This window comes from Drosophila subpulchrella, chromosome 2L (assembly GCF_014743375.2).
Source record: "Drosophila subpulchrella strain 33 F10 #4 breed RU33 chromosome 2L, RU_Dsub_v1.1 Primary Assembly, whole genome shotgun sequence".
NCBI classification, from domain to species: domain Eukaryota; kingdom Metazoa; phylum Arthropoda; class Insecta; order Diptera; family Drosophilidae; genus Drosophila; species Drosophila subpulchrella.
Genome location: NC_050610.1, coordinates 25,992,113 through 26,002,492, shown reverse-complemented (window position 1 = coordinate 26,002,492; position 10,380 = coordinate 25,992,113). Strand labels below are relative to the sequence as shown.

At 39.1% G+C, this 10,380-nt stretch overlaps 1 protein-coding gene across 3 annotated transcripts; it reads left to right on the top strand.

The window, feature by feature from the left end:
- Positions 1–9,314, top strand: LOC119546801 (dedicator of cytokinesis protein 7). Of its 3 annotated transcripts, XM_037853378.1 has the most exons (13): positions 1–137; positions 228–309; positions 367–536; positions 587–3,066; positions 3,121–3,707; positions 4,300–5,496; positions 5,554–6,285; positions 6,342–6,473; positions 6,542–6,722; positions 6,783–6,961; positions 8,272–8,642; positions 8,990–9,028; positions 9,090–9,314. In XM_037853378.1, exons 1-13 carry the CDS (start codon positions 97–99, stop codon positions 9,109–9,111), a joined length of 6,213 nt encoding a protein of 2,070 aa, XP_037709306.1. In that variant the 5' UTR covers positions 1–96; the 3' UTR covers positions 9,112–9,314. The 3 variants fall into 3 exon arrangements, with proteins under 3 accessions (XP_037709306.1, XP_037709307.1, XP_037709308.1); XM_037853379.1 differs by having other exon boundaries at positions 8,990–9,314; XM_037853380.1 differs by lacking the exons at positions 8,272–8,642; positions 8,990–9,028; positions 9,090–9,314 and adding an exon at positions 7,043–7,100.
- The last annotated feature ends 1,066 nt before the right edge of the window (positions 9,315–10,380 follow it).

Genomic DNA, 10,380 nt, shown 5'->3' with positions numbered 1-10,380 from the left:
ACGGGTATCGACGGCGCTGCAAGTAAACAATTATTTCTGTTTTGTATTTAATAACATAATTAAACACACAAGCACTCGGAATTCGCAAAAATTAAAATGTCGAGTGCGCAACGCTCGTTTGTGCAAAAAGTTTCAAAGTAAGTTGACCATTAGGGGCAATTACATACTTGTAAAACAAAGAAACGCCCTACAATTATTCGTGTCTATACCAATTTGTGCTACCCTAGGCAGTCGGCTGCAGATGTACGAAAAAATGTTTCAAGCTGTCATCTATCAAAGACAATCGACACATCACTGTGCGCTTCCACGGTAAGAATAACATGATTCCCGAGTATAAGTTTTGAAGTGCTTAAATTTTCTCAAAAGGTTTCCCCGACGGAGCCGCTGGACTATGAAGAATTTCTTTCCCAACACATGAACATTATCAACCGGGATCCCCTGAAACACATATTGGACTTTCCTCAAGGAGATGTAACTGTTAAAGTCATTCCCCGGAAGATCCGAACTGTTGATCACATCGTCCCGACCGAAAATTTGTATGTATTAATCCAGATTGTACCTCGACTAACTGACTTGTCCTTTTTAGATCTGATTTGCCCCAACACGTACAAGAATGTGTCAACTGCTATACACGCCCATGGAAAGTGGTTGAGTATGCGCAGCGGCACCTCTCCAGCTCGTGCTATATCCGCGAGCGTATCGACCGGGGAACCATTAGTCCATCCGCGTACCAGCAGGAGTTTGAGATCGACAAAGATTTCTCATCGTTTGAAGAAACGTTTGCCTATAAAAGCGAAAGCTGCACTCCAAGCTCCAGGCAATCGATTGCCAGTTTGGCTTCAGTTAGCTCTTGCACGGACACTTTGACACCCCGAGGTTCCTGGGCCAGCTTTGATCTTCGACGCTCAGTTAATGATCCACTGATACCAAACTTGCTCGACAATGTACCGCCTGAGCATATTGACCAAACCAACGAGGCACGCCGGCAGCAGGATCGTCAAGTGGCTCTTTTTTCGCTATATCCGGAATCTGAAGCGGAGGAAAGCATAGAACGCCGGCTTCTCGCTGAGATTCCAGTTGAGCATATGGGCCATCGCATTCAGGTAAAATGCCTGCAGCTTCGGCTTGAGCTTGAAGTGGAACCAATTTTCGCCTCTATGGCCATTTATGACGCCAAAGAACGACAAAAAATATCAGAAAACTTCTACTTCGACATGAACTCGGATAGTCTCAAGCGGATGTTGTCAAGCCACGTCCAGTGCGCCGATATCAGTACCCAGAGTCATTCGGCCATATTTGAAATTTCATACCCAAGCAATGATTTATTTCTGGTGATTCGTCTAGAGAAGGTTCTGCAGGGTGACATAAACAATTCTGTCGAGCCGTATCTAAAGGAAGACAAAGACAAATACCGAGAGAAAGTAAAATTCAACGCGGCGGACTATTGTGAGCGTTTAGGCAAATATCGAATGCCGTTTGCATGGACAGGCATCTACCTATCAAATGTTTTTAATGGTGACAATTTCGAAAGCAAGGACGCTGGCGGGACGGAAAAGGATTCTTTTGGAAATGGAACAGGTAGTGGTTTGGGCACCGCCCCAAGCTCCAACAGTTTGGACCGCAAGTCCTCAACAAGCAGCTTTGATCAACTAAGGCGCAAGGCTAATGATATGAGCGGAACCCTTACCCGGCGTGGTTCTCTAGAACGAAAGGAAAAGCGCCGGTCCTGGTCGCCTGATGATTTCGCGAACGTTGTAGAAAACTTTCGACCTGTCACTATAACGGTGCCAAGCTTCTTTAAGCAAGAGGCAGATAAAATGAAAGACGAGGACTTGTACAAAATTTTACCAGAGTTGAAAAGACCGAGCTCAGTTATGAAGAAGTTAAAATGCATACCTGGCTCTATTAAACTAGAAATCTCTCCTTGTGTCGAGGAAGTCAAGAACGCACTAACTCCAGAGCTTGCAAGTATAAACCCTCAAAGTACCGAAAACTTTCGACCGGTTAAGGAAATCTTAGAGTTTCCCCAATCAGCAATTTACAATCCACATTATACCTACCGCAATCTTCTTTTTGTGTCGCCAAAAGAGCTGAATTTTTCTTCCCGTGCGGGCTCTGCTCGTAACATTGCTGTGCGCGTACAACTCATGGCGGGCGAAACGCCAAAAGATGCGGTTAATGCCATATATGGCAAGTCATCTTGCCCTAAATTTTCCACTGAGGCATTTACGGCAGTCAATTATCACAACAAATGTCCATCTTTTTATGATGAGATAAAAATAGCACTTCCTGCATCGATAAAACAGCATCACCATTTATTCTTTACTATTTATCATGTATCCTGTCAAAAGAAACCACAGGACTTGCAGCCGTCCGTAGAGACTCCTATTGGATATACCTGGTTGCCATTACTGGAAGACGGGAAACTTAAGTTTGGAGAATTTAATCTCCCTGTTATGGTAGAATCACCACCGGAAAACTACTCATTTATTCCACCGAATGTCCATCTGCCTGGAATTAAATGGCTAGACAATCATAGAGCCGTGTTTGCTATTAATGTGGAAGCAGTTACTGCAGTTCATACTTTGGACTCGTTTCTTGATCGATTCTTCTTAATTTGCGAATATTTAGACACGCGAAATATACCTTCACACATTGGCGAAAGTAATATAGAGGCAGAGTTAAAGAAATGCTTGCTAGATATAGAGCACGCAAATCGCGAGCCATTAGTGAGGCATCTACCCTTAGTCCTGGATAAGCTTATTGAATTGTTGGTAATAACCCACAAAGTTGGAGGACAGGCAATGTCCCTAGGATCTACGGTTTTCGAAGTTCTTTGCTTAGTATCGTCTCTGTTGTCAATACTTAACGACGACCAATACGATCAATACGGGCGGCAAAGTTTGCTATCAACATATGTGCAATTTCAATGTAAAATTCCGCACCCATTTCAAAGTAAGCAGCGACTTACATGTAGCCGCAGCACAACGGATGACTTGCCGCTAACCGAAACGTACAGCTTATATGATAATGTATTAACTAGTGGTAGAAGTTTGGATCGCAAAGGTAAATGCATATACAAATTTTATAAGGTCAAATACAAATTTCATCCATTTTTAGAGCTACCTATAGATATGCTTCACTCAATGGCTGGACGGGATGTACAAGTACGCCTGCTACACGAAGAATTAGCCCTACATTGGGTCGTGGCTAGTGGAAAAGCTGCAGACTTAGCTATGTCAAATTCGTGGTTCTTGTTTGAGCTAATTGTTAAATCTATGATTGAACATTTGCATAGCTCGAACACTTTAAATGGTCCCCGAAAGCATCGGTTTCCTCATCAGTTTAATGATGATCTGTCCACACTAGTGCACTTAGTTACTACAAAAGTAGTCGGTTATCATAGTAATGAGCCAAAGCTAGCGCAATCCTTAAATGCTAGTCTAAGCTTCTTTATATTTGACATACTAAGCATCATGGATCGGGGATTTGTTTTCGGTCTTATTAAAACTTATACCAAGGTTTTGATATCCAAAAACTCCTCAATTCCGGACCTAATGAACTATAAAATAGACTTCTTAAGAATTGTGTGTAGCCATGAACACTTTGTAGCTCTGAATTTGCCATTTGGGACATCCTACACAATGGTATGCGCACCATGCAGCCCCACGCCAAGCACCACATCGAGCAACAGTCAAACATCTTGCGTAAGTCAAAGAACAATACACAGAAACTCATATTATACCCGACCGCATAAAGTATATATATTCTTGATTAGGATCACCAGCCGAGTCGATCTAGCCATGTCCGTCTGTCCGTAACGCTGAGATCTCGGAAACTATAAGACCTAGAGTGTTGAGACCTGGCATGCATATTCTTGGGCTTCCCGCGCGGCGCAAGTTGCCACGCCCACTCCAACGCCCAAAAACGACTATAAGACTCAAACCCGTCTAGCTCCCACATTTTTTAATATTTTGTAAACATTTAAATTAGGTTTGTTCTTATTATCAATACCTATCTACATGCCAAAAACTATTGAAATCGGACCATTCATCAAAAAGTTATAAACAAATAATAATCAATATTTTGCAATTCAATGGAGATTGCACACCACTTGCAGCAAATAAGCTGTTTTCACTAATACGACACCAAGCCGGTAGGGGCGCTATAGTCCAAGTGGCGATATATAAGCAGAAGATAGGTGGTATAGGATAGGTGTGTTAGTGAAAAAAGCTGAGTACCTAATAGTCGAGGCCATCGACTGTAGCGTTTTCTCTTGTTTTGTCCTTTTTTTCTTAGGGGTCACTTGAGCGGGCGCTTCATGCAGACCTAAGTCAGGACTTCCTCCAGCAACATTTTCTGGTTGGACTTGTTCTCAGCGATTTGGCTGCAGTAATGGAGGTGCCCAATCCCCAGTTACACGGAAAGGCGATACGATGCACTCGCAACCTGATGACTTCTCATGACTTGGACACTCGATACAGCGACACCGAAGCACGTGCAAGGGTGGCCGCTTTATACATACCGCTATTGTCCATAGTGATGAACAGCATTCCTCAGCTCCATCAACACGGTCTTGATCAGGACCGTTTGCAGCAAATCGGCCAGCTTGAAGATTATCAAGGCCCACATCAAACAATTACAGCATCAACCATTAATCCGGAAGTGGCATTCGCAATTTCAGGAAGTCGACCGTACTCCTACTTGAACGAACAAGTTAAAAACAAATCGCCCCTTAGCTCGGAAAATACCCGCCATTTGTTGGTTTGTTTTCTGTGGGTTCTAAAGAATTTGGAGCGCAACGTTCTATACCGGTGGCTTTTGGATCTAAGTCCACACAGAGTGCACCAAATGCTTCAAGTTGTTAATGTTTGCCTAAAAACTTTTGAGTATACAGGACAAAAACACGTCCCCACTCTAAAACGAACCAATACCCAAAGTTTTAGAAAAACCGGGTCAACTGATGTTAAGGAAAAACTAGAAGAATGTATTAGAGGCACAAATTCCGCTCGATACGATTTAATTAATCGCCGAAAAGATCGCAATTCGACAGAGAAATTCCGCTGGCGAAAGGACCAGATGCCGTATCGTTCACAATATGTAGACGGTGTGGGCAAAAGTGAGCATGAACTTGAATTAAGTCACTTCATCGAAGGCTCTTTGGCGACTGAAGTTGCCCTTGTGCTTCTCGATACTTTGGAAATTATTGTTCATGTTGCGGCCAACTTATACCATAATCTCCTTGGAACAGTGCTTAAGGTGCTCCTCCATGCACTGTCCCGCAATCAATCTACTCTGGCGCTGCAAAACTTGTTTGCATCTCAACGCGCTCTTATTTTCAAATTTCCAAACCTATTATTCGACGACGAGACGGACATATGTGCAGATTTGTGTTTAATTTTACTAAAGCACTGTGGATCTCTTTTGCCAGGGATACGATCACAGGCAGCTGCATCATTATACTTACTAATGAGACAAAATTTTGAAATTGGAAATGTAAGTTTTATTTGTTTAGAAAGCCTTTTATAACTAATTGAGAATGTTTACTTTTAGAACTTTGCGCGCGTTAAGATGCAAGTGACGATGTCTTTAAGCTCTTTAGTTGGCACTAGCTCGGTTTTTAGTGAGCAATCGCTACGCCGTGCGCTTAAAACAGTGCTAGTTTATGCTGAATCCGACTCCGATCTGCAGGATACATCATTTCCCGAGCAAGTACAAGACTTGCTTTTCAATCTGCATATGATATTGTCGGATACTGTTAAAATGAAGGAGTATCAAGAAGACCCAGAAATGCTTCTTGATCTTATGAATCGTATTGCCAAAGGTTACCAAAATAATCCTGATCTTCGGCTAACTTGGCTGGAAAACATGGCAAAAAAGCACCGCGAGCGTGCAAATCACACGGAAGCAGCCATGTGCTACGTACACGCCGCTTCTTTGGTATCGGAATATCTAAGCATGTTGGAGTCCCAAACACATTTACCTGTGGGAGCTGTAAGTTTTCAACGCATTTCTCCCAACACTTTAATGGAGTCGGCAGTGTCGGATGACGTCCTCAGTCCCGGCGAGGATGGTATTTGCTTGGGAAATCATTTTACTGAAACTGGATTGAAGGCTTTGCTGGAAGAAGCCTCCAATTCTTTTCAAGTGGCTGGCATGTATGAAGCAATGAACGAGGTGTACAAGATTTTGATTCCGATCTGCGAAGCCAACAGAGACTTTCAAAAACTAAGTAAAGTGCATGGCAAGTTGCAGGAGGCATTTAATCGAATAGCTCAGCTACAGGTAATCAAATGCTGTTATTCTCCCAAACGAAATGTATACCTTCTTATTTACAACAGGGAAAGAGAGTTTTCGGTACATATTTTCGAGTTGGGTTTTACGGCGGGAAATTCGGAGACTTGGACCAACAGGAATTCATTTATAAAGAGCCAACTTTAACGAAATTGCCCGAAATATTCAGTCGGCTCCAGGTATACAATATACCATGATGATTTTGGTAAACAAAAGTGGATAATTTTTTTTTTCCTTTGCACGGCAGAACTTTTACACTGAACGATTTGGACCGGACTCAGTGCACATCATCAAAGACTCCAATACAGTCGACATAAACAGTTTAGACCCCGATAAGGCTTACATTCAAATTACTTATGTGGAACCTTATTTTGAAACCTATGAAATGCGACATCGTGAAACATACTTTGAGCGGAATTTCAATATAAGTATGAACTGGAATATTATTTTAAAGTGTTAAGTTTCACAAGGTATTTTTTATAATTCAGAACGATTTATATATGCAACGCCTTTTACGAAAAATGGTAAGGCACACGGCGAACTACATGAACAATGTAAACGAAAAACTATTTTGACCACGGCGAACCACTTTCCCTATGTAAAAACACGAATTATGGTAATTAGCCGACAGCAAATAGTCCTGGAGCCTATTGAGGTGGCAATTGAAGTAAGTCATAAGTTGATAAAATCCAAACTGTGTATAATAACACCAGTTTACAAAAAAAAATTGATGAAATACGCACTTCAGGAAACCTTTGTTTTCCGGTAAGATACATCTCCCTGATTAAGAAAAGGGCATTTAAAATTTTTTCTATGGTACCAATTTTTTTTAAAGTGTAAAAAACGTTTTTCGCACTTTTTTATTTTTTAACTCGAGTTGTGATAAACCGAATTCGGTCATTAAAGACTCATTTTACAGGTAATGGAATGCCCTTTAACTTTCTTGTACACATCGTTGAGTTCCATTCATTAGTTTAGAAGCTACACTTCGTCAAAGTTGAAAAAGTTGGAAAAAATGCAAAAACGCTGGCATAAATTGCTTCTTTAAAAATACACGCCTAAAAACCGAAATTAGTTTTATGTTGTTTTCTTAAAGGCTGAACTTTAACGGAGAATATAAGCCATTGATCACGACAATCCGTTGGTAAATCGATTTTTTACAGATTTTTAAACGTATATACCCAAGTTCAGTGTTCGGGAGCAGCGGCCGTTAAACATTATTTTAAATTTTCAGTGTTGGGGAACGTAAGATTTTGGTGCAAGTTGTAGTGCATAACGTCAGTTTCCTTGCTAATTTCTTGCTAAAAATATATGAAAATGATTTCCTTGTAACTGCAATCGCATCCTTTTTAGCTTGCCCAGCACTAATAGCAAAGAAACTGACGTTATGCATAACTACTTGCACCAAAATCTTACGTTCCCCAACACTGAAAATTTAAAATAATGTTTAACGGCCGCTGCTCCCGAACACTGAACTTGGGTATATACGTTTAAAAATCTGTAAAAAATCGATTTACCAACGGATTGTCGTGATCAATGGCTTATATTCTCCGTTAAAGTTCAGCCTTTAAGAAAACAACATAAAACTAATTTCGGTTTTTAGGCGTGTATTTTTAAAGAAGCAATTTATGCCAGCGTTTTTGCATTTTTTCCAACTTTTTCAACTTTGACGAAGTGTAGCTTCTAAACTAATGAATGGAACTCAACGATGTGTACAAGAAAGTTAAAGGGCATTCCATTACCTGTAAAATGAGTCTTTAATGACCGAATTCGGTTTATCACAACTCGAGTTAAAAAATAAAAAAGTGCGAAAAACGTTTTTTACACTTTAAAAAAAATTGGTACCATAGAAAAAATTTTAAATGCCCTTTTCTTAATCAGGGAGATGTATCTTACCGGAAAACAAAGGTTTCCTGAAGTGCGTATTTCATCAATTTTTTTTTGTAAACTGGTGTAATTAAACATTATTTTGCACAGGATATTCAAAAGAAAACATTGGAGCTGGCGGCTGCTACGAATCAGGAGCCTGCTGACCCAAAAATTTTACAAATGGTTCTTCAGGGATGTATTGGAACCACCGTCAACCAAGGCCCTATGGAAATGGCTAGTGTGTTCCTTTCCAATTTATCCGACGGAACAACAGTCCCAACGAAGCACCAAAACAAACTTCGTCTTTGCTTTCGCGAGTTTTCAAAACGTTGTGCTGATGCTTTGAAAAAGAATCGCAATCTAATTCTTTCAGACCAAAAAGATTACCAACGGGAATTGGAGCGTAACAACGATCGTTTCATAGAGCGATTGACTCCCTTCATTACCCTAACAACAGTTCAAAACCATGGGGTTGTTAAGTAAGTCTTCATTTTTATTTTTCTTCCAAAGGCTTTCTACTTTTTTTAAATACATTTGTATATTAAAATATATACATATATGTCCGCCCATTTATTTATATCCGAACTCTATTTAACTCTAATATATCTATCATAATACCTGTTTGACTTCATACATATGTAAATATGTATATTTCATAGATGTGCATTCAATGAAAATCAATTTTACAAATTTAACAATTATTACAATTTTTAGCTACAATTCGTAGCTACAATTCGTTTACATTGTGTGCTGGAATTATCTTTTATAATCCTTTGTGATTAATATTTAATTGTTTTGCATTAATAATTATTATATTTAATTTTAGGGCCAACGCATACACCAACAAAAGTACTCCACTGAAATGGTAAATGTTTGCAAGACGCAGTCTGCAACTATATTATAACAAGCCTCTATTTCATGTCTAGCGTATCGGATTATTTTAAGTAACATTTAGAGTTTGACTGATCGATCTCTTTACTTGCTAGTATATCAGCTAATACCTTCTTAATCTTTTTATGGACTAACACCAAATATTATTTACAAATATTTATGAAAAATAAGTTTTAGTATTTTGTACTTTTTCAATATTTTATATAAAATAAAAATCAGCACCATTAAATTTGGGATCAAATATGGTGTAGTAAGCATAATTTTTTCTGCATTTTTATTTTAAGCTAAGACGTTGTATTTTATAAAATTTAATGAATGCAATGGAATTGATTTTTTATATTTACAAGAATAATTTTAATATTTTGTACATACAGGGGTGGTCAAAAGTATTTTCACAAAATAAAAGTTAAATATTCTCATAACCTAACTTGTTAACTTTAGCATCAATGGAAAGGTAATTTAAATGCCGTTTGAATGAACAATAAATTTCTTAACCCATGCAGTACTTATTAAAAAGGACGAATTTGTGTAAACATATACTTTTTAAACCTTTTTCCTCGACTTGAAAACTTAAATTTGTTGATGCAAAAAGTTTCTTGAAACAAAAATAATTGTAACTGCAAAAATAATTTTTCAAAAATCATTTTGCTTATATTTTTATTATTATTGAATTTGAGCCATATTTTTCTTTGTTTTCATACAAATTTTTTCCGACATTGTCACCTTCAAAAAATCATAAAAAATATAAAAAACAAGGGAGAACGCTATAGTCGAGTACCTCGACTATCAGATACCCGTTACTCAGCTAAAGGGACCAAAGGGAAATGGAGATATGCAAGCAGCAAAGCGAGATTGAAATGCGCCACCTACCGGCGGTATACAGATTTAAGCGTGATGGGCGTTAGAGTGGGCGTGGCAACATTTTTTTTGGATCAATCGATAGGTATTGACGAGACCAATACATTTCAGTTAAAAATTTTTATCTAGCATAAAAATTGTGGGTGCCACAGGCTTGGACGGTTTGTGGGCGTTAGAGTGGGCGGGTCATATTCGCATAACAAACTTGCGCTGCGTACAAGGCTACGGAGTCTAAATATGAAATCCCAATACTCTATCTTTGATAGTTTCCGAGATATCCGCGTTCATACTAACGATTTTTTGAAGTTTGTGGGCGTGGCAAACTTTTTTTGGGTCAATCGATAGGTATTGATGAGAACAATTCATTTCAGTTTAAATTTTTACTCTAGCATTAAAACTGTAGGAGCCACAGTTTTGGGCGGTTTGTGGGCGTTAGAGGGGGCGTGGCACTCTACTGAAACAAACTTG

Excerpts from the sequence above, each read along its gene's own strand:
- LOC119546801 (XM_037853378.1), top strand. The coding sequence starts at position 97 with ATGTCGAGTGCGCAACGCTCGTTTGTGCAAAAAGTTTCAAA. Across the intron at positions 6,474-6,541 it reads AAATATTCAGTCGGCTCCAG|AACTTTTACACTGAACGATT; the intron begins GTATACAATATA and ends TTTGCACGGCAG. Across the intron at positions 6,962-8,271 it reads CTATTGAGGTGGCAATTGAA|GATATTCAAAAGAAAACATT; the intron begins GTAAGTCATAAG and ends TATTTTGCACAG.